The 24,056-nt window shown below is 35.2% G+C and overlaps 1 protein-coding gene across 2 annotated transcripts in view; it reads right to left on the bottom strand.

Moving 5' to 3' along the window:
- Positions 1–24,056, bottom strand: part of NCKAP1 (NCK associated protein 1) — a 60,113-nt gene that overhangs the window by 14,821 nt on the left and 21,236 nt on the right. For both annotated transcript variants that reach the window (XM_062506678.1, XM_062506677.1), the window contains 22 exons: positions 23,553–23,645; positions 23,298–23,354; positions 22,181–22,323; positions 22,004–22,094; positions 19,817–19,954; positions 19,101–19,149; positions 18,473–18,629; positions 17,850–17,906; positions 17,224–17,320; positions 16,890–16,996; positions 15,665–15,797; positions 14,315–14,396; positions 13,860–13,918; positions 13,089–13,234; positions 12,402–12,534; positions 10,640–10,759; positions 10,244–10,383; positions 8,948–9,079; positions 6,428–6,646; positions 5,949–6,079; positions 5,443–5,540; positions 1,151–1,244 (listed from right to left, as the gene is read on the bottom strand). In XM_062506678.1, coding sequence (XP_062362662.1) covers positions 1,151–1,244; positions 5,443–5,540; positions 5,949–6,079; positions 6,428–6,646; positions 8,948–9,079; positions 10,244–10,383; positions 10,640–10,759; positions 12,402–12,534; positions 13,089–13,234; positions 13,860–13,918; positions 14,315–14,396; positions 15,665–15,797; positions 16,890–16,996; positions 17,224–17,320; positions 17,850–17,906; positions 18,473–18,629; positions 19,101–19,149; positions 19,817–19,954; positions 22,004–22,094; positions 22,181–22,323; positions 23,298–23,354; positions 23,553–23,645 — 2,476 coding nt within the window. The remainder of the gene's footprint in view (positions 1–1,150; positions 1,245–5,442; positions 5,541–5,948; positions 6,080–6,427; positions 6,647–8,947; positions 9,080–10,243; positions 10,384–10,639; positions 10,760–12,401; positions 12,535–13,088; positions 13,235–13,859; positions 13,919–14,314; positions 14,397–15,664; positions 15,798–16,889; positions 16,997–17,223; positions 17,321–17,849; positions 17,907–18,472; positions 18,630–19,100; positions 19,150–19,816; positions 19,955–22,003; positions 22,095–22,180; positions 22,324–23,297; positions 23,355–23,552; positions 23,646–24,056) is intronic.

The raw sequence follows: 24,056 nt of genomic DNA, 5'->3' as shown, positions 1-24,056 counted from the left end.
ATAAGAGAAACAAAACATATAACAAAATATTGAAAACAACAAGGTACTGAAACAAAGCTATTCTTTAAAAGAGCCAAAAAACCCCCAGTGCTAAAGCAGGTTTTTATAGCTGAATCCACAATGGGATTTTCAGTAGAAGACCATTAGAGTTGCTTTGGGGATTTTTTTGGTTTGTTTGGTTTGGTTTTGTTTTTAGTTAGAGCTGGGATTGAAGCATGAAGTTTTGTGTTTGGACTTGGTTGTTTATTAATTTTTATTTATAGTATAGTGAGTTTTACAGTACTTCTAGTTAACAAGCTAAAAGCAAAAAAAAAAATATGAAGCTGTATTTTGTTTTTTTTTTTAAAGCTTAATTGTTAAATTAAAAATTAACAGCTAAATTATTTTTACTTTTGAGTTAAAGACTAAACACTTGTGACTCACAACGTGGCATTTTTTATTTAACCAGAAAATACTACTTGAAACCAAGACGAAGAAGGAACAAGAAAGAAGAAGCAAACACCTTAGAACTTTTTTCTTGTTTTATACTTACATTTCAAAACTTTAAATTCAAAACCCTTCACCATGTGATATTACACACTTCTATTCAAACTACACATCACTGATTCCAACTTCATCACTCAGTGTTGGAAGCCTTCTCTAAGGTTTCTCAAGTCAAAAGCAGTGCTCTTTTGGGGATCAGTGTCTGACAGCACAGAAAGCTCAAAACTTCCAGGCTTTAGGGTTCCAACAGCAGTCTATCACATTTACCACTTCCTGGAATGAAACCTAATATACACAGCTGACACTGTGGATGCTAGCACTGCTTCTGTGCTTTTTGAGGATAAAAAGTCTCTTTATTGTAATTATTTTTTGTTTCACATTCTAAAGCTATGTACTAGGCTTCCATATTACTGCTGCTACAGCCATGTATTATCATGCCTGAAATGGTGCTCAAAACTCATCACTAATATAGTGCCTGTGCACTGAATGACACTGAAATCTCACTTGGTACATAAGAAGACTGAAAAGTTTCAAATGATCCATCAGTTTATATGAGCTCATGTACATTTTACTGCTTATGGATATTCAATGCAGAAAAATTAATTTTCCCCATTTTCTTCACAAAGACAAATATAAAAATCAACTCTCTATCTTGTTAGATACCCACATGATAATCTTTTAAAAAGTGCTGCCATCTGGTCTGGCTTGTCAAAGCTGGTCCTCATTTGTGTTAGAACTTCAACGTTCTCCACCACAAGTTTCTAAAAAGAAGCAAAGATTCATGTCAGCTATAGATTTCAACATGTTAACTGGATGAATGCCTGGTTTAGGACATTTCAGCTTGGCAGAAAAGCAACTAACCCCACGGAATACAGATGTGTCCACCGTGTTCTTAATGGGACTACAACATCAATATTATCATCAGTCACTGCTATACAGAAAACCAAGCTCTGAATCAAAAACCAGAGGATTAGATAACCCTTAGAACATGGGTTTTGTACTGAGCAACATGGACCACATCTTAAAGCAAAGGAATGTAACTCCATAAAAAAAATAATCAGACAACAGGTCCTTGTGCTTTTTAGAAGAAAAGTATACATATTACAAAAAAAAACATAAATTCACAAAGTAATCAGTTCTTTTGGATTGCTGCTTTCACTAATTATGCAGAAATTTAATGTTGGTAAAATTGAAAAATGGAATCAAGAGTGGAAATCACATTGTTAAACCTTGGCACAGTTTACTTGAAATTTTCTTCCACCATAATATGAAAAAGCAAAGACATACCTCCAAGTTCCAACACCTTAGCCTGAAACAAACTCAAGTGCAGTAGTTTCCATTTCAGTTTGGCCAAAAGAAAAGAAAATGTGTCTGTTTCTACTTTTTAATAGCTCTCATATATGCAACTTGTAAAATCAGAGTAGGTGTAATAACTTTCCTAAAATCATTCTCCAAATATTTATCAGATTAAAATTTCCATTATAGAGATTGCATAATCACATCTCTAAAATGTCAGATCCAAATTTCCTGCTAGCTGAGAAACTGTGGCTGTGCCAAGCTGCATTTTTAAACTCTCTTAAAGAAAAAAATAGGTGGGTTATTCTTATAAAAATATTTTTGCAGTCTTAATGCTAATTACCCTACTTCCAAAAGAGAAAAGTGATTATTCTCTCTCTTTATGTAGAGGACAATCAACAGCTAAGAAAATGTAGATCTTGTGTTCTCTTGAACATTGAACATTAAGTGTTTTTCCTTCTGTTTAAAGAACACTTCAATTAATGTTTTGAATACTAAATGAAATCAATGTAAAAAAGAACTGAAGGATAGAGGGAGAAACAAAAATATTCTGAATTGTGGTTGGGTGGTCTTCCAAAGTGATTATTAATAGTTTTATTTTTCAAGTAGGTGCATTGCAATCCATCCTAATTTCCAGAAGAGGCAGCAGGAAAAATTAATATTCACCAAACATGTAGGCCACTAAGTGTGGAACATGATTATATATATTTCATAAAAACTAAGAGGCATAGCTGCAGGAACCTACTGCTAAGGATTCATGAAGATCTAACCTTTGACAGTTTTGCTAGCTGCTTTAATAGTTTTATTTTGCTTCAACTCACACTGAGAATAGGGCAAAACATCTGGCAATCAGGCAGATTAAATTTTCAAGTAAATATTCCTGTGACCAGAGGAGGAGAAAAAAACCAACACAATCTATAATGCTTCTATGAAATAAATGGTGATGTGTGTTTACTCCCAGTTTGTGGTAAGTAGCCTGTGCAAAGCAGACCTGTCCAACAACTGTACTATATCATGATCATGTTATTCCCATAATCTTGAGTCTATCCATAACCTACCCACTCCCCCTACTTTCTTATTTTCAGTGAAAAGCAAGGGAAGAAATAAGCTAAACAAAATGCAGCAAACTAACCACGAATCTTAAAGGTCCCTTCCCTTCTGATGCCTAAGCTTTTTATATATTTTTCATACATTTGTAGCTTTGTAGATTGCTAATATATGGTTGTAAATCCAGTACTTTTCCTACGCTTTTCCCTTTGATTTTAGAACAATAAGCTAGCCATATAATACATTTCTTAAAATACTGTTTAGTCATATTGTCAGGAAGAAGGCCTACAAGAACAACATTTTTGGTTTTCCAACCAGAATCTGAGAAGTCATAACAAGAAGTGGGGCAAAGAAGCCCTTGAACAAACTCTAAGGGGTTGACCCAGAGGTGGTGTGGGGCAACTGAATCTCCTACTGAAAATACCTGTAAGATATCCTAATTAACCTTATAAAATTATAGAAATCCAGTGGTGATCCCATCACCATTGGGATACCAGGAGGCTTCCAATAAAGGTCTGCTTTTTACTTTACCATTTTAACACCGTTGCAAGAGTTTTTTCTCTATAGGCAACACTTCCAGCCCAAACCCTTCAGTTACTATCAGTAGAGTGCACATGTGCATGGACGTGACATACTTCTATGTTGAAAGCCAAAGCAAGACTGGTTTGCACTGAAATCAAGATGGGTAATTTTAAACCATCTGATGTATCAGAACTTGGCATTTTACTTTAAATCCCTCAAAGCTCTCCAGAATGCAAGACTGAAGGCCCCTGCACACATTGTTACTCAGTCAAGTTTTCAGCTTCACAGAGAATCACCAGTATATTAATTTAAGATTAAAAGGACTAGGCTGGAATACAGTTTTCAAATAGTGGCTTAAATGAGGCAATCTTTCCCTTCTTGCCCCAGTCTTAAACCTCAGATATCAAACTGACACCAGGTCCAACTTTGCAGGAAGCAAAGCAAGCATGTTGCACCCTACTTTTAAAAAATTCCCCATTCTCTCCTCTTGTTGCTTTCTTCCCCCAAACACAGATGGTTCTCAGGCTATGCCAGCGAAAGAGATGAACATTTTATTACTTTGTTTTATCCTCCAAAATTTGGTCATGCACATGTGGATCTGCATCATGCTCTGCTTACCCTCAGCAGTATCAGAAAACAACAAATTTCAGACAATTTCAAGCTGCTTTTATAAAAATGCACGCACTTACAACATAAATTGTGCTGATTTTGAGGAAATATGATGACTCCTCAGTAAGTGCACAAACAGTAGAGCAACAAACACTTGGCAAAGGCCTTTGACCTTCACTTGAAATGTGCACAGTGAGAACTTAAACCACACCATTCTCACCCAGAAAGCCTCATGCTCTAACTCAAAAATTGGTATGGGCATAAGGAATTAATAACCCTGGCTGGCTGGGCACTCAGGTCAGGGTCGCTGCATGCTCTTAGTTCAGCTTGGAAAGCATAAGCAGCCCCTTTTCTTAAGATGTGACAGTGAATAAAGGGCTTCAAACCTTTTTATCATACACCTCAGCCCTTCAGCAGCACTGCAATTAAGGTGTTTACAAAGAAAACAAGATACTTGAAAGGGTAACACAGGATCTATTAAACTCACACATTTCTAAAGGTCTGGTATGCTAATAAATTGTTATTGAAGAAAGAAAGGAAGTTCCTTATATCTCTTAGGTACTCATGTACTTCTTCAAAAATAGTTGCAAAAAATTCCTTAGTTTAATAATCAGTGGTTAAATACACTGAAAATTATGAGATGCAATAACAACTTGGAATTAAATTTGGGAATGACACTAAAAGAACAAGTCAATATAAAAAAATCTAGGCAAATTAGTGCCATTTTAATAGTATGACTATCCAGAGAAACTAGTATGTATTATTAAATTTATTAAAACTTCTTTCCAGAAGGTATTACACAGGTACCAAGTGGTTCCCTTGTCACTGTTTGCTCTTTTGAATATGCATGAAATGAACTTCCTTGAGATGCCCCCATTTCCATTTTTTTTCACTGCATCAACTTTATTATTTGTTTGTAGTACAGTAGATGTGAGGTTTACTTATCAAAACACAGACATTTATAATAAATGGTTACTGTTGATCCAGAGGGAAAGACATATGTAGAAATTAGGAAAACTAACAAATAAAAAAGGACCTGAAGTCTTCCATCCATGGAAACTAAACAATAGATGCATACAGACATGGTTAAGAAATAAACCCTTAGAGATTACTCAAATAGATTTGAGATTATCCTGCAACATTTGGAGAATCAACAGTCTTGGGTAAGGGCTTCACAAACACCTGAGATCTTGAAAAACATTTCTTTTCCCAATGATGACAGAGTTGACTTCTAACTTAGAGAATCTAACACAAAAATGAACAGTCTGCCTGAAATCCTGCACATTCAGTGTTGAAGCATGTGGGATACACACATACTACCTGTGCAAACTTGCTACAAAAGAAGAGTAAGATTCACAGTTTTATCAGTTTTCTTGATGCAGTCATTTAAAAAAAGATGGCAAGCAGAAACACAGGTATTAAATATCCTAAAGGAAGCTTAAACAGAAAACTACTGCCTTCCCACCCATCAATTTCCACAGTTACCTTAAGCTCAGCAACTTGTGAAGAGATGTGCCACATCAGACTTTCACTTAAGAACTTCATGCCATATGGTCCCAAAAGTTCAGAAAGGGCTCTCATTTCTGAGAAACAAAAGAACCTCTTACACTTAAAATACTTCATCCTCATTTATTTGCAGTCCATCGTGTATCTAGCATGTATCTAGTGTTGTAACTGCAAAAGTATTTTACCCCAAAATATAATTTAAAATACAAGAATTTGCATGGTAGCAAACTGAAGCAGTAGTTACCAACACATAATATACTCATTTCTTTAGCTTAAATGCAATGCTACTTGGACCAAAAATAGGAAAAGGGAGACAAGAGGCAACATGAATAGAACTAAAATACTACTGAAGACTAACAATTGTGAACTCTAAGAGTTAGCTGCTATTTCAGCAACAGTTGCTCTGAGAGTTGCTGTTGTTCCAATTACTCAAGCAATACAATAACTGTCCTTGACAAATATGGAGCAGAAGTATCAAAGTTTACCTGATATATCAGAGTATTCCTCAGCATTAAATGTCAATTCATTTTCTGTGGGCAAATTCACAAATGCCTTCATAGCAGGGAAATAGGCTATGTGACCATTGCTGACTTGCCGTAGCAAAGTTTCCAAATACCTTATCAGAAAGGGGAAATGTTTCAGATGAAAAGGCACATGTTCATGGATACTCTCTACAGATGAAGTACAGTTGTATGACAAGGGACAGCAAAGCCCATACACTAAAGGTTTATTTTCATAGTCCAACTCATGTCTGCATTTTACTCTATATATTGTCCCTATAAAAAGAGTAAGAAGTTTGCAAACTTCAAGCTGCTTTTAGGTACAGAGAGAAGTATACACGTGATGTTGGAAACTTAAGAAAATTTAAAATAACTCCACTTCTCCAATTCCAGATTTTTCATTAAAAACAGCAACAAAAAGAAATCCCTAAAAAATTTGTAACAAGCATTCATATACTACTTACCAATTTGTGTACAGACTGGTGATGGTTGGCTCACCATGACTATCTAAATGCTGGGTTTGCTGAAGCAGAACATTGTTAAACACTCGTGTAATGTCAATCTGTACATAATTTTCTATTGACTGGAGGACTGTCATGTAGGCTCTTACACTGGTCAACAGCTCCGATGGCTTTGCAATCTCTTGTGTTGCTTGATTATACATAGTCATTCCAACAATTGACCTTTTAGAAACAAAAGGATTGGAAACAAACTAATTTCTTAGAAAAATTCAACAAAGATGCATCTATAAAGGTGATTTTATATCCAGAGGTTTTGATAGAATCATAGAAGGGACCTTAAAGATCAGCTAGTTCCTGCCATGGGCAGAGATATCTTCCACAAGACCAGGTTGCTCAAAAGCTCCATCCAACCAGGCCTGAAACATTTTCAAGCATGGAAAATATTAATTTTATTTGAATACTTCTCAAATCCGCAAGTATAAAACCCTGATCAATGCACATAGTACATTAGCACTTTTAAAAACCATTTTGGATTCCAAAGACAACTCTATCCGTGGTTCCAGTAAAAATTTCATGAGACTAAGAATACTCAACAAGCACTTTTTAAATAAAGCTTTTTTCTCCATATATATAAGCAGTCCACACTCTGCAAAGCTTATGTAACAACTACTTCAGCAAACAAATTAATGCTGAAGTCTTTTAAAATGCTGAATTTCTGGGAAATGCAAAAGCAAACATGTATTGAAGTGTTCAGAGCATGTTAATACAAAAAATTATTTGACCAAAGCTGCTGTTACAGCTTGAAATCTTTTAAAAAACCACATAGCTATAATGTAGTATGAATTGAAAAATATATCAAATACATACATAAATAAAGAGAAATCCTGTTATGAAAAATTAATCTCCCTTTAGCTAACACAGTGATTTCTATCTTTAATCAAGGAGCCAAGAAATGGCAGGAACATATTTTAATTTGTTCAAGTTCTCACTATAAATAAAACCAGGCTTCCAATAACAGATGTTCATAGGCTAGTTTTCAAGCTAGAGCAGAACTGTACAAAGGACTGTATATTCCATTTTAACATACAGGACAGGGACCTCACCCAGTCACTGGAACCAGGTCCTCAAAAAAACTGTATCAGGGGATCCTTAAAAGAAGTCTTAGCAAACAAATACCTTTGGCAGTGCTTATTTTAAGTTTATAACTCTCTCAGACTTTAGGAGCTAAGTTTTTAAGTAATATTTAAAAAAATAAATCCATAGATAACAACCTTCATCACAAGTGAATGGGATGAGTTATTCTGCAGGAGAACATCATGTTATTTAGAGTAACATTTTTGTTGTTGCTTGGACATATGTAAATAAATATTTTCAATAGTTTGCCTCTGAGGCAGTCTCTTATTTTAAAATAAATTCAAAATAGATACAGTAACAAGATTAAGTGGCATAATAATAAGCTCCAGTCCAATTACATGTAACACAGAGGAGCTTAAAACAGTAAAAAAAAAATCCCTAACAGTGAAACACTAACACTGTCTTTTAAGGAATACACTGCAAGCCTCTGAAAGAAATGGCCACTTGAAGGTCTGAAAAATAATTATAACTTGAATATCTATTCTGCTCAGCTAACAAGTTTTATGTCTTTCATGAGGCAAGAAAAAGGAAAGCAGTCTCTGAAAATAATATGCCTATTGCTGCAGCCCCAACCCACAAATTCATTCCCCCAAATTAAAATAATAAGCACAAGTGACCAGCACCAGTCTAAGTTCATACACCTGAAGAGCTGACTTCTTAAAATGTCATCAAGTTTTCTTCATTTTTATTCCACCTTATCTTACTGATGGAATGCTCCAGTGACCTAATATTATGTCTTGATGATTAAACTGATTAAGCCTTGTACCCTGCTTGAAATATATAACCAGTAATCTTTGGTATAAAACAGTAGGATAGCTGTCTGGTTTCATATGAAGTCCTCTCCAAAAGTTGCCATTTGCCTATTTCTGAAAAAAAATTATGGGAAGATCAAGGTAAGAACAGACAGGAAGATCAAACAGCAACACTTAAAAAAAAAAAAAAAAAAACAACTGCACATATTGTCAAGTTGGCTTTGTCAGATCTTGACTTCTGATTTTTAGACTTCTTGACTCCTTTCAGCAAGGCAGTGAACTCGAATACTTGAAAACACTCCAGCACTGTGCAAAAGAATGGTGGGAATGTATGTCTTCACACATGCCTAAAAACAGCCATCACCAGGCTCCTACAAAATCCATAGGATTGGGAATGCAGGATCTGGCCGTTAAATAGATTATATGGATTTCAACATATTTTATTTTGAAACAGGAATTGACTATTGTGTATATCTGCACATGTAGCTTAATAATCATTTAGCTGGGATTCTACTCACAGTTTTCACAACCCACCTTTTAAACCTAGTTTAGTGTAGTAAGTACACAATATTTCCAACAAAAACTAGCAAAGGCTTATCTTGTGCATCAATGCTTCTAACTCTACAATATTTCTTACTTGGTAAAGCGGATTTCCAGGTGAGATGTCAAATATTCTCTTGGGGTAAATGTGTGTTCCCAAACCACCATGTTTGGTACGTAATTGATTGAGAAGCAGAGCTCAGAAAGTGCAGTATGCAGTTTGTCCAGGCTTTAAGAATAGACAAGAAAGTAAGAAAAATATTTAATGCAACAGAAGTGTACATTATCATGGAAGGCACATACTGAATGGATAATGCCTCAAAAGCAGGTACAGGTCTAACTCTTCATTATTTTGTGCTTTAAGACACTTTTCTAGCATATTTAAAAATCAGTATTTTGGCCAAGAACACATCCTACAACTACATACTGATATGCATTGCATACAGTGATGCAAGATATATTTTTTAATATATATATATATAGATATAGATATATGTATTTTTTTACTACCCCCAAAAAAAGAAACTAAGTGATTTTTCCCTAACTGAACTAAGCAATACAAATAATGTTTTCCCAGCAGGAAAACCTAAAAATATTGGGGGAACAAATCTTTAACTTCTTTTCCATCAAGTTCTCTAAACTTTACAGTTCTCTGCTGTTTGGTTGTTGCAACTGTAGTAAAACCACTTCCCCCCCTTTAGCAGTGTGTGAATTTAGGCACTCCCAATCACACACTTTCCTATTTTTAGCTTTTTCCTTTTCATACTTTTATCACTCTACCATCCTGATCTCAGATCTCTCTTTACACATGTCTTATAGCCATTCATACCCTATCATCTCTTAAATCCCAAGCTGCATTTATTAACCTTTCATCTTACCTATTCCAGGTGAGTTTTTTGGTTTCATTAATAATTTACTGGTGCTTTCAATTTTTCTGCTGCCACTAAGAAGGAAAGTTTTCCCACCTGGTTCAGGCACTGGAGCCACAAACTCCATGTCAGCCACCAGCCTTACAGCAGCAAGATCTTCCTGTCCAGCCTGTCCTTAAGAGTGCTAAAGCAAGGTAGGATGGAAGATGCCATCCACTCCTTGGACTCACATGCCCATAGTTAATACAACTATTCAGGAAGCCTAGCTACAAGTACAGGGATTCTTTCTGCTCAGGAAAGGAAAAAGCCAAGGGGATAAATTCAAGTGACAAACATTCCTATTACCTATGTAACAAAATTCAGTTTCCATACAAACCACAGAAGCATCATAAGCTCACAAACTGCAAAGCTGTCAAATTCACAGCCAAATAAATTTATTCAAACAAATTAAGCAAGACACATTCAATAGGTAGAACACATTTTGACTGGGATTCAAGGTGAAAAGAACAGAAGATGCAGCTTACTTTGTCACAACCAATCTGTTTTTCCTCATGCTTTCTACTCCTGGTTTCTCCCTTTCAGGTTCTCCTTTCTTTCCAGTCTGTTTTTTGGACTTCTTGTTCACTGCTTGACTGATAGTTTTGGCACAATGTTTTGGCAACAACTAGTAAACAAAAAGAAATAGCACCTCCAAATTAAAATACATTTTTTTTAGCACACTTCATGCCACAAATAACACCTCCTTCCTGACAAAATTCTAGTATTAAAAATTCTTGCTCAAATCACCTTCAATTTTATAAACGGAAAGTTTACCCAAATACAGAGGTGGAAAAAAAAAAAAGTATTTGAACAGAAAACATCCAGAAAGCTGAACAGAGAAAATCTCAAAGGAGAATTAAAACAGACACAACCATGCTCACCTGATCACTCAGTGTACATTGCTCTGTGCAAATGTCTGTGATAAGATTTCGAGCCTGCTTAGCCATTTCATCCAAGAACATGTTGCACAAGGAAAGACTACGATCTCCAATATGATGTCGCTGTGAAGAAAGGAGAAAAGTAAGCAGGATTTTCTCTTTCCCACCAGTCCTACAGAGAAGAGTTCACTAATCACATAACTAGGATATGGGAAATAATAAATTAATTAGTCCTCAGTAATCTTGACTCTAGGCTATTTTTTCCTTTTTGGAAGCAACCATGAAATATTCCATGTCACCATTAAAAATATTTTTTGTAAAAAGAGGCAAAAATTTTTTTTAAGAAAGAGGTTTTCACATTTAGTTTTGGACCAAATCTAACTTAAATGTGTCCAATATTCCAAGATCTCTGTGAATGTCCTCTTCATTAATATGTGCCAACACTAAGTCTAGGGGGAAAAGAGCATGCAGCTCAAGCTATAGAGAAAGCAGTGTTCTTCACATCACTGAAAAAGTCAAAAATAAAGCCCTGCTGCATTAATTTCTGGATTCTGTTCCTTTGTCACTAGATCTGCATAAGCACACTCTGTCTTGCTGAAATCCTCCTTTCACCACTGATCTTTACTTTCTGTCAGCCACACTATGACACACTGTACACAGCACAGCAAAGATTATTTTTCCAAAATGATAATGGTTACCAAGGCATACAATTCAGATATTGAATTTCAAGCTCTGCTGGCTGTGACAAAATGTGCTTGCTGCAGCTGAATGCATAGTAACTACTGAACAGTGGGCTTTGGCTACTGATTTCTTACTGTTACTATAATTGTTCTCAAAGATGTCTCTTGTCCTGAAAGGATAAGCACTCCTCGAAACTTTATAATGCTTGTCTAGCATAAATAGTATTAGCAGCTATTTAAAGCAAAGCATACAAGGAAAATACCTATATAGATGTATATTGTAATGAAGTTTAGCAGAAAAGAATTTTATGTTTAAACAAGAAAACCCCATATTGTGTATATTACAATAAATCTTATTCAACTAATTGTTTCAGATGAGCACTGCTAGGAATGAAAACAACATTTTCATGAGCACTACATAAAAATGGCAAAGTTGACTCCCAGACTAATTCCAAAGTCAATGAACAGACAGGAAATGTACTAAAGGATTTATGCTCTTACAACAAAAATAGAAAGAATTTCCTCAGATTCAATCTGCTTCCTTTAACAAAGAGTCCATTTCTTCAAGCAACAAAGTATTTTTTAAATTCCAACTCTAACCAACAAGGTTTCCATTACCCAGTTCTGACCAAAGCAAATGCTTGCATTATCCTGTGTATCATTTATTTTTTGTTTTCTTACTGAAGAAATGTAACAAGCCATACAGAACCCCCAACTTCCTATTTCCTTCTCCAAACTATGAGTTTATGAACCATTTAACAGGAAAACTGTTGCTTCTAAGTTTTAACAGGCATATGGGATTTATTAGTATATAAGCCTGAAAAGTCTGAAAATATTTGCACCCTAGCTAATCCCTCTTTAAAGCAAAGACCAAAATGCTTTCTCACTTGAGAAAAGGACTTAAGAGATTTATGCATGAAGACTCATGTAACAAGATATCTACTTGTTTTACCTCCATTTTTACATTTTTAGCACTCTCCTCCCTCGAATATTAAATTGCCATAACAAACAACTTCTTGCAGTGTTCAGCTCTAGTTCACTCTACATTGAATAAGAGATGAAAATATCTAAAATGTCAAAATTACCTCTTCAGGGCATAGTTCATGGGTACAGCTCATAAAGTGAGTACAAAGCAGTGGGAATGCAATTGAGTATCTTGATTGAGAGGGAAGCTCCAAACACTGCTGGAACATCTTCTCAAAAGCACGACTATAAAAACTGAACAGAATTCATCAGTTATTAATGAGACATTTAAATATATATATTTTTCTGCAAGTAAGGTTTACTTCACACAAAACAAACATGACCATAAACATGTTTTGTGTAGCAAAAACTGCTTTCATAATTTTTGTTTGTTTTCTGCATTCACCTCTAATGCATTCTGTTTGCAAATCTATTTTGCATTATTATTATTATTATTATTATTATTATTATTATTATTATTATCATTATCATATTTTTATTCTGACATTTTTCACATAGGGACTGTGAAAACTTGTACTTTTAGCCAAAAAGTATTAAGGAAAAAATCTGCAAATGATTCCTGATCAATTATATGACTGCTTGGTGAAGATCTCTGACAGATGCTCATCAATACCTTTTCCAAACTCATTCTGCTAGAAACCAGAAATTCCAATAAATTCTTCCACTGGCCTATCTCCCTACAAAGTATGCTATTTAAAAATGACACTTGCAAGGACAAATAAAAAAGAATTAAAAAAACAACAAACAAACAAGCAAAAAAAACTTTCACAGTCAAGTTAGTAGCATACCAAAAGATGGAAAGATCTGAGGTTTCAACCAACATCTCCACCAAAGAATCTACCATTTTTGTGTGGAAAATGATTGTGTTCATCATTTTTCCTAGTTCTCTGTGGTCTGCAAGACCAAGCGAAGCTTTGGAAACGCTGGTGTAGGCCTGGAAAGACAACACAATCTGTATGTTATATTTTAATACATACATAATAACAGACATATCTGCTGCCTTGTATGACATATCTGCTTTTAATTTGCTTTTGTGCAAATTCCACTGCTGTTGCTCAACAGCAATGTTAAATACTGTTTGCACTATGCACAGGACACCTGCATAATTAAAGACCATGAAGGGATTCTTCTGTTTCCACTACAGCTTTAAAAAAGCAAACTGCCTTTCAGGGACATCTCTAAACAACCACTGGATATGGCACTAATTCACAGATAAACTGCAGAACAAATGTGTTGGGATTTATTAGTATATAAGCTTACACATTTGTAAGCTCTCCCTTACCAGTGTAGGCACACTGAATCACACTCTGCACACCCACCAAACAACTCAGCCTCAACACATTCTATTTCTGAACTGTTATAAACATCCCAAGGGATGCAAAAAGTACCCAAAGCAGATAAAGTTATATCATTACATAGCACATTATCTGTTAAGGTATTTGTTTGATTTTAAGAGTAGGTTATTTTTAGATAGCCTGTCACCCACTTGCAGTGTGAGAGTAATCTATGAAACATTTTGGTTTTAAGTTAATGAAAGTTGTGTATTTACCAGTTCTTACCTGCAATCTAAACCAATCTAACCTCATTCCTCTGAAGTCAAATACCTCTCCATCTTCAACTGCATCAGGGAAAAACATAGAACAGAAAATCCATAGAAAATGATAATATATTCAGATATACTATATCAGACTTTCTAAAAACCCCAAAGTAGTAAAGAATTATTTGGGTAATGAATCTCATGTTTTTATGAAAGAATTTTAATCCAATACAGTTGCAGTAAAAGGAATTAAAATATCAAGATGAAAGTATGTGTGATACGTTTTCTATATTAAAAGGTAGGATTACTACCCAATAGCATCCTCTGGAATAGGGACACACCACAACAAGCAGATACAGAAATGAAAGAGAAACAAGGGAACAAATGCAGTTCATCTTCTACTGATTGTATGAAAGAAACTCATTTCAGAGAAATCTGCCAGTCTGTTACCAATCTTCCAAGATCATTTAAACTTACCTTGTTTCACACTTAGTGAAGTCATTGTGTTTACAAATGAGGACATGATGATTGATTCATCCTCTGGGCACACTGAAAGATTCTAAAATAAATGTTGTTGCTATTGTTATTATTATTACTTTAAACTTGGTTTATGAAACAATGTCAATATCCACGCCCCATTTATCAGTTATACTCTGAAATGTTCACAAACCTACAAGTGGTAATTTAATCAATGGAATATTTCAAACAGTGCTACTCAATAGCTTTCACTTTTTAATTCATTGATTGATGACAAATACCTAGAAAAGATTGCTTGCAAATCAATATCAGCTCAAAATGGGAAAATCTGTCATTAAACACAGCTATACTGCATTTTCTGTCCTGTCTGCAAAGAAAACTTTGCTGCAGCAGGATACAATGGAGCCCACATCAGCATCACTTCACCTCCAAAAAACCTGTCTCTCAAATATTTTTTATTAAAAATTCAAGTTTATTTTACTAAACATTCAAATTTTACATAATGCAACAAATATTTTTAGTTTTAGCCATTAATAGGACCACACTTCTGTTAAGTAATGCAATGCAGAAGTTTCTCATAAGTCCAGCAATAACTGACATTGAAACCCAAAGGCTGAAAAAATCCAAATTACTACTCAATCACTGTCTAATCTGGTGCTTGACAGCTATTATGAATTAATGGCAACTAAAATTCATGTCTATTTTTTTCTCCTTGTTTCAGTTTGTGTTCTATCTAATGGGGTCACTAGGGAATAAAACCAAAGCACTACAGAAAGTTTATCATTTCTTGGTTGGGCTAAATAAGAAAAGGTTTCTACACTCCTCCAGTGACAGTACCTGCTTCAATCATAACTCCAAACATAACAGTGTTTCATAGTATTAATGTATGAATTTGTATACTTCAGTATTCATATCACTCATAATGGTACGAAGCTGCATCAGGGGAGGTTTAGGCTGGGTATTAGGAGAAGGTTTCTCCCATAGGGAGAGGCTGGGCACTAAGCAGGATCCCCAGGGAATGGTCACAGGCCCAAGGCTGCCAGAGCTCAAGGAGCACTTGGACAATGCTCCCAGGCACAGGGTGAGATTGTTGGGGTGAACTGTGCAAGGCCAGGAGTTGGGACTTTGATGAGCCTTGTGGGTCCCTTCCAACTTAGGATATTCTGTGATTCTGTACAGAAACCATGAGTACCACTCTAAATCCCAGAATTAAACAGTAAGCTATTTTCCTTTATTCCGTGACGTTCATCAAAACCCACAAACTGGGATGCATTTTAATGATGGCATTTTGGACAAAAGGCTCTTGTTAAAATTTGCATTTGAGAACTCAGAACCATGGTGTTGCCATACCTGCACGAGCTCATTTAAGACCACTGCATCAAAGCCAGAGAGATACTGGACATAATATCTCTGCATCACTGGTCCGTATTTTCGTACGTGTGCCCTGAGCTCCTCCATGTAGAATATTAGCTCAGCTATGTGCCTAGACAAAAAGACAAGGAAAAGCTTACAAATATCACTCAAAATATTCAAACAAATTTCTATCAGTGGAATGCTTCTCAAGGGGATTTACTCCTACACTTTGCTTTGAAAACAATTATCAATAGTTTATTTCTGTACGAAAATATTTGTTAATGTTGCAAAAGGAGCATAGGTAATTTTCTCTGCAAGGTCAAATCCACTCAACAGGATATAAGTTAGCAAGATACCACCATATTAATCCTCAAAGGTTTGTATAACTATTCAGTTCATTTTCTGAATAAGAAGCCCTTCTGTACAGCTGAATTCGAAAAAATGTTTTTCTGAAAAAGTGGTTAAACCTGAAAAATACAAGGGTTTTTTTTGTTTGTTTGTTTTTTGTTTTTTGTTTTTTTTTTTTCCCCAAGCCATTAGGATGGTTAAATACTTGCATAGGTTGTTTCAGAGAAGCTCTGGAACCTCCATCTTTCCTTAGCACCTAAATCCAGTGGAAAGATTTCAAGATTTACTCACTCCAGCTCTATAAATCGCCTTATGATTATTACTTGGTTAAAATCCTGCAGTCTTCCAATTCAATCTTGTGTCCAATAATATTGAGAAGCCTCCCATCTACATTTGTAAGATGTTGTAATCATATTTCTCATTTTTAACATCTGTTTATGGTGCCACTAATGCTATATTGCATAAATAAAGCTTAGCTGATTTAAAAGACAGTTTTGCTACATGAGACATTCTACGAACCAACAAATAAAGGTTTTTCAAAGTATTCTTGCCCCTTTCATTGATTTGATCAATGCAAAATCAGTGAAGACATTAAAAAGCTTTAATTTTGCCTATTCAAAGTTAAAAAGACAAAATATTATTATTATTATTATTATATAAATGAATTTTCATTGATGTGCTCTAATTCCTAGGACAGTATTGCTAGTTTTCTGTTTTGATGGGACACTTAATATTCCCACATAAAAATTTTCTGAGCATTCCCAGCTGCTCCACATAGCCAACCTCTTCTGAGATTCCATTGCCTTCAAGTTTATTTTGTCTGTGAAATTTTGAATGAATTTAATGAAGGGTATTACATTAAAAATGAACATACTTATCTATGAAATCATCTGCACTCTTCTTTGGCATGTTATCTGCATGACGAAGAAGCCAAATAATTTCATCACGAGCAAAGGATAATGCCATAAATACAAAAAGTGCCTGAAAAACAAAAATTGTTCACAAGCTTATCAATATACACAACAGCTGAACAGCTGGTGCACTCGAGAAGCAACTAGTCTCTAAAACTCAAGAAGTAAAGAAAATAAGTAGGTTTTCTCAGAGTGAAGAGTATTTTTTTTCCCCCCCAAAGAAAATAAATATTGGATTTAGCATTGAGAAATACCCTGGTTTTTGCACAAATGCAAACCATAAGAGCTGTCAGTTACCTTGGGACCCAGCAGGCCTGGCTGATCAGACAAGACAGTGGCTAGTTCTTTGAGTGCAGAACGTAAAAACTTGCGTCTCTCTCTGTGCATTGAACCCCTGCATCAAAAGAACATGCATTATCCACTGTGCTAGGCACAGAAGACTTGATTTTCAAAAGCATTTAAGACCAGACATAAGCAGATTATACTATATCAACTTCAAAAGTTCAGGATTTTGAAGAATGTGGTTCAGAAAATTGGCACCCTCATCCCCAACACTATATATTCTGGAAGCATCAATAAATTTAAACCCCACGTTCTCTGTCCCCTCTCTGTGATGTGCACTTGACTACATTAACACATTTTAATTTAATCTGCATTAACATTTTGTAATCAGACAAAACATAACTAATGAATAAACTAAATGCTTCCATTCTGATAACTTGAGAAATAATCTAAAACTTGGGAAGTTAAATCAGTAATAACATTAAGCAAATCCAGATTTAAAACAACAATCAGTAAATGATCTCATTTGAAAATGCATGACTAATTCAGCATTTGACAAATTCTATTTGTACAATCTTTATGATTTTGTTTTAAGAACATCAATCCTAACATCTGTCAGAAAAACTTCTTAAGACACTTACGCATGTGAAACAGCAGCTTCTTTGCACTCTCTGATGTCATTAATACGCTTGTTGTAGCTGCAAGTAAAAACCAATCAGATATGGTACAAAAATCAGCAGCACATTTTAGAAAGAGCTGAGTGGGACTTGAGAAGAGCTACAATGTTAGGATACAGCAGAAAACCAGCTCCTGAGGAGAGCTAAATGCCAGAACTAGATAACCAAAAATACTTTCTACTGAAGTGCTCCTGGCGCTTGCTGGTAGAGGTCTCAATTTTATTTGAGTTTTCGTATAATGTACTGCAAAAACAGTGGCAGCAAGATGCAATTTTTCAAGCAAACTCCACATTCGTAACATCATTTCCCTTCAGTAGATCAAGATTTGTGGGTGAGATCATCAATCATTAGACTTGCCTTTTTAGAGACTGACTCACCAGGCTTTCAGAACTGAGATAAAAAAAGGTGTGGTGGTTATGAAATCATGCCCCTAAAACTTATGCATTAAAGAAACAGTCAAGATACCAAGCAAAAATATTTGTGTACCTAAGCAGAACTTATGTGAATCAGAAGTAACCTGTTTGAGACAGTTCTTCAAGAAATATGGTGTTTTTAGCAGAGATTGTGAAAGAAGAACAAAAACTTACCCTCTTATGTTTACAAACAAATCCTCTGCAGCTTTGTGAATATGGAACACTTCGTCTCGAAACAGAGCCAAGCAAGAGCTGCTTTGAAGTGCAAGTTTCCAAAGATTCAAAGCTGTAGCATCACTATTTAGGATTCCATGGCACAAAATAAATCCAACTTCAAAAGTTCACATTGATGTATGTCACAAATCAGATGCACAAAGACAGTAAGAGAACAGTGAGATGATTATTTTGTCTTAAATAGTTTGCATAGATCATTATTGAATTCTTTAGAGGATAACATTTTCTAATATATAAAAAATACCTCCTCACTTCTAATTAAGGTATTTTTGCAATATTTTTTTGTGAAATTAATTACTTCATGCTGACACTACTTAACTATTTTCATCAGAATTACTGAAGCCCTCACTTCCAGTCAAAGTCTGGAACAAACTGATGACACACTCTTCCAACAGCACATGCTGAATTTTAGCTACACTGCATGTTAGTACAAATGAAATTCAATCAAGCTCTCTAGAATCTTACTTGAATACAACAGCTATTACACAGTAAAGAAAGCAAGTAGTCTTTTAAATGTTAACCTGTTTTATTAATACAACCATGAGCCATTTCAGGATATTTTACTCACATATTATCCATTTTTCCATTGCATCCAGAGATAGGTATTCACATGGCATCTGTTAAAAAAAATAGTAATTTGTAGCTCACTAGTTATAAGTACTTCTTAGCAAAAAGGGACAAACAAGGCCTTAAATGCTGAAGAATCATAGAAGGTTGCTGACCACTGTCAGTGATTCAGTGTTTCAGCACTTCAGAAACTGAAGGTTAGAGTTATTAAGTGAGCTTCCATACCCTCCAACACCTCGAACAAATTTTGACAAATATTTATTTCAATAAGCATTGTATTTAACAATATTTGAGAATTAAAAGCTTGTGATGGATACTAATCATGACTTGACAGCTGTTAAAGCTTCAGTTTTTTCCAGGAAGAGAACCATTCATATCACAACTGAGACAAAAGTGCAAACACAAATTTTAAAGGGAAGACCATTTCTGATTTCCAGTCTCCTGGCTTGCAGACACCTGAGAGGGTACACAGGATTCCTCCCCTCCACAACTGCAGAAGTTAACATAGCTGACTTTCATCTTCTGGTCAACAAAATAGCGAAACTGAAGGCATGAGTTAATGTAACAGAAATTTTACTTAATGAGAGAACTTTTCCCCTGTACTAATCAGTGTATTTCCTTCCCTGATTAAATTCATGTAGAGGTAATCCAACAGACAACTATTTTACAGAAAACCTTACTTAACTCTATCATAGAATGTAAATTAAAAGACCATACTGTGTCAGACTGTGCAGGATTAAGCATTGTACTGGGGGCACTGATGAGGCTCAGTAGTTGTGCATTTCTCCACTGGTCAGCTGAGAGATTTCGTCGAGGATAGACCATCTGGAGTGAAATCAGAGCATCTGAAAGGGACTAGAAAGAAGGCTAATGATTAGTACTATTTCATCAGTACAGCTGTTTCCTCAGCATTATTACTAACAGTCATCAAAACATTTTAGTGAGCAGGTTTTGAAATTATATGTAAGGTTAAAGCCCATTGCATCTAGTTTATTTAACATATAAAAGATTATTCCAGGCTAGAAGAGGGATGCAAAGAAGCAAGAGAGTTTGATCTCTATTATTTTTAGTTAGTTACAAAATTCTGAGTTCAGAATAAGGGACACAAAAAAAAAAAATAGGGCACAGAAGTCCTCTCACACACAACTGGAAGTTGTTCATTATTTATTCAAGCATCCCAGTTGTTGTATGTACTGCCACTTCCCTTAGTATGCCATTCCCTATGGTAGCACACTATAATCGTTTTGAGCAGATAATGTCTACAGGAATATCTCTGTACCAAATTAAGCTTATCCAGGGAAGTGTATCCTAAGTCTTTTCCCTGACTTTTGTACCAATACTGGTGCTTGAATGAATCCTCAGGGAGCCAGATCTGGGCAGACTGAGAGCAGAGGTCACTCAGCCAAAAAAAAAAAAACTAAAAAAAAAACCAAAAAGAACAAGTTATCTGTTGAAGCTAATGTAAAGGACTAAATAACAACTACCTGGTTTGCTGCAAAGCAGTGGGATTACAGAATGACAACCTAAGTGTGCAGCTCCATGAGAGCACACCCAAGAATATGTTTCTGTAGTATGGCACCTGAAAAAGATCCCTGACCCCAATTCATACTTCTGGCACAGAATAAGCACAAGAGCAAAAAAAAAAAAAAAATCACACTGAAAGGCATCTTTACAAACGCTTCAATGGAAAGGACTGATCCACTATTAAATACCAGACCATAAACAAAGATAATACTGAGAAGTAAAGCATCTTTGCTAAAATGTGCACCACAAAAGACTACCCTCAGCTAAGTAAGTATTAACAAGACAGGAATCGTGGAAAGTTAACAACAGTAAGATTACAGACAAGTTGGAAGTACTGGAAACTATTTCACTTCAGAGAACTTAGGAAAGTAGCTGGAAAACTCTGAGCTTCTAGTGACAATACTGAAAAGTTTAAGGAAATAGAGAAAAATCTCAAGAAAACTAGAGAAGGAAAACACAACCAGCACCTAAACTTCAAAACAGCTAAAGAAATAACCAAACCTTAAAAAGTTTAGACTCTAATAACTTAGAATTTAACTTAAGCTACTGCCAAAGATTCCAAAGTAAGTTGCAATTGTTCAGCAAGTAATTTGCAAGCACCTAGAAAGTAATTTCTTTGTAATAGTTGGTAAGCCCTGATCAGAGAAATCTAGTTTCCTCTGACAGAACAGCAAACCTAGTGAACAAATGGGAAGTGATAAAACAGAATATATTTTGACTATGGTGAGGCTTCTATAACTTTTCCAAGGTGTTCTTGCATGAAAATACAGCCTAGATAAAACATCATGGAACTGCAACATAACCAATTGTGTAAGAACAGAAACTTAGAAACACCTGTACAGAAAGGACTAAAGGAATTGAGCTCCTTTAACTCAGTGAAGGCAGCTCAGCAGAGTGTGAGCTTTTGAGTACAGGAGCTACTGTTAAAGAGGCAGTGGTCATCTCCAGGATTCCCAGTTTAAGGACAATCCAAAACAACCCTCAGGTTACAATACAGAAAATCACATTCATCTAGGACAGCAATCCAGCAAAACAACCAACTTCAGAGAAACATTGTGAATCTCTTTAATTTCAAGCTACAGGTCTACACAAAACACAGAAGTAGCTATTCTCAGATGATCCACAGCTGATCTTTAATTAATTTCTAATTCTTAGTGAATAAAATGGCACCTTACTAATGGGTCTTATCATTCCTGCATTTCTGTAGGTCGTGCTTTTTAATAGGGTACAAATCCCCAGCCCTAGACATTCAATGCAAGCAGAAATTTCATGTAAATTTATACCAAAACGACTTCAACAAAACAAACTCTTGCATATTTACTTTTATCTCTGTTTCCCCCAGTTAAGGTTACTGCATGCCTGTGAACAAGGGTTACATACTTTACTGTGAGGTACAAATTCCTCCATCATTTTCTTTAAAGGATTTTCATAATCCACAATCATCTGGCCAAGGCGTGGATATTCTCTGTCACTAGAAGCAACAACAAACAATTCACTGAGGTGTAGCTATTACTATCACTAGCATTATACACATCTTTTATACAATTAATTTTTTACCTCGCTCCATGTGTCATTTCATGAGCATAGTTATACAATCCAATAATAGCCTTCCTTTCTTCAATTCGGGACAGCAGTATCATTAGTGTTGTGTAGGTTATAATCAAATCTAGGTAATTCTTTGTTAAATCAAAGTTTACAGTCTAGAAATGAAAACCAGTAAATTATAATTTAAAAAGCTTTTACAGACAAGCATAAAACATTTTTCCTTACATTTCCCCTGATTTTCAGCATTTTCAAATATTCACTGTAACAAAGTTCCTGTCCTGGTGGCATACAACTCTGTACACCCTTAATATATTTATTCAGATTTCCATAACTGCTTGCACTAATGAAAGCAAACCATCCAAATAAATCCTTCCAGGCTAAAGTGTCACAGATTACCTGATAGATAGGAAAAATTTTCTTGTTTACTAAGCAGTCAGCAGTGCCATGCCTATGAACTGTATTTCAACAGGACCCTAATGTAAAAGACTAGCACCTATCCCACTGGCCTTGTAACATCATTCCACAGAATACATATCTCTTCCTTTTTCATATTATGAATCTAAGTTGGCCAAATTTAGAATAATGACAAAAACTAACACAGTGACATTAAGAAAGTTAAAAGCAACAGGAAAAGGTATTTGAGGTTTTCTTTTGGGGGCTTTTTTCCTGTTTGTTTGTTGGTTTGGGTTTTTTTTTTCCCCGTTGTTGTTTTTTGTTTGTTTGTTTTAGGGGGGTGGTTTTGTTTTAAATAGATGGCTTTTGTAGTTGCTTTAGTCAACTCCAAAAGTGACCTCCTCACATAAGCTTAGGTGGACACCAGTAATAGTCTTGTCTTGTGAGTCTCACAAGGTATAAACATACAGATGACTATGAATTAACTTGCAGAGGCAATAAATAAAAAATTACTGAAAAAAATTTATGTCTGGTAACCATACTGTTACTACTGTCCATAAGAAACCTACTGAGAAAGGTCTATTTATCATAAAAGTTAGAAATGTGAACCCTACATTGTTTTTATTTCTATTGCATTTATAACTAGAGATGTGATGTTTCTTGGACTAACAAAAGTCCTTCTCCCCACATGACTCTGAATAGAAGCATTTTTGAAAGATTAAACCAAGAAACTTACAATATCAAAGAAGACTTGGCAAACATCAATAGTGTTTAGCAGCTCACAGACATGGTCCTTAAAAACAAAGGAAAATTTAGCTTAAAAAGATTTAATTAAATCATATTACTACAATAACTGACAGAGCTTCATTTTTCTTTTCTGTTCAAAGAACAGAGCTTCAACTTCAGCAATTTCATTATACAGTGTTATTTCATGAATAAAATTACAGAAACCTAATGTGACAGAACAACTTACACATTTGTACTACTTTACCTTAAATTCCATAACATCAACAAACGTGAAGTAGTATAATGCCAGGTTCTTCAAAATCTCTGATTTTTCTTTCTGGAGCTGAGCAAGCTGTTGCTAAAAGAGAAACATAAACATGCACACAGTTCTTAGAAGATCTTGAGAAGAACTGCTGAAAAGTAACACCTGTGAAGCGCAGAGTAACCACCAGGCTATGCAAAGAAGCTGTAATGGTTTTCTAAGGCTGAGGTTCTGTGTGTGTCAAATACACACAGAGTTCTCAGCACTGATCATTTTAACAGCTGCCAACTATATTTTGAAGATAAAGGTTACATTAGTACACATTAGTACCAGAGTCATGTTGTTTAGCTCAGCTAGAGATGAAAATGGTAGTTAGGAAAAGTGTTATCATATGTATAATTTGCAAAAGCAGAACAGTACATGAGCACAAATCAGTATGCCAAAACCAAAATAATTATGTTACTTGAGGTGGAGGAAAATAAGGTGGCAGGTTACAAACTTTACTAC

The sequence above is a fragment of the Cinclus cinclus genome, chromosome 21 (assembly GCF_963662255.1).
Source record: "Cinclus cinclus chromosome 21, bCinCin1.1, whole genome shotgun sequence".
In the NCBI taxonomy this organism is placed as follows: domain Eukaryota; kingdom Metazoa; phylum Chordata; class Aves; order Passeriformes; family Cinclidae; genus Cinclus; species Cinclus cinclus.
The sequence above is the reverse complement of the archived record's forward strand: the minus strand, read 5'-3'. Positions and strand labels throughout refer to the sequence as shown.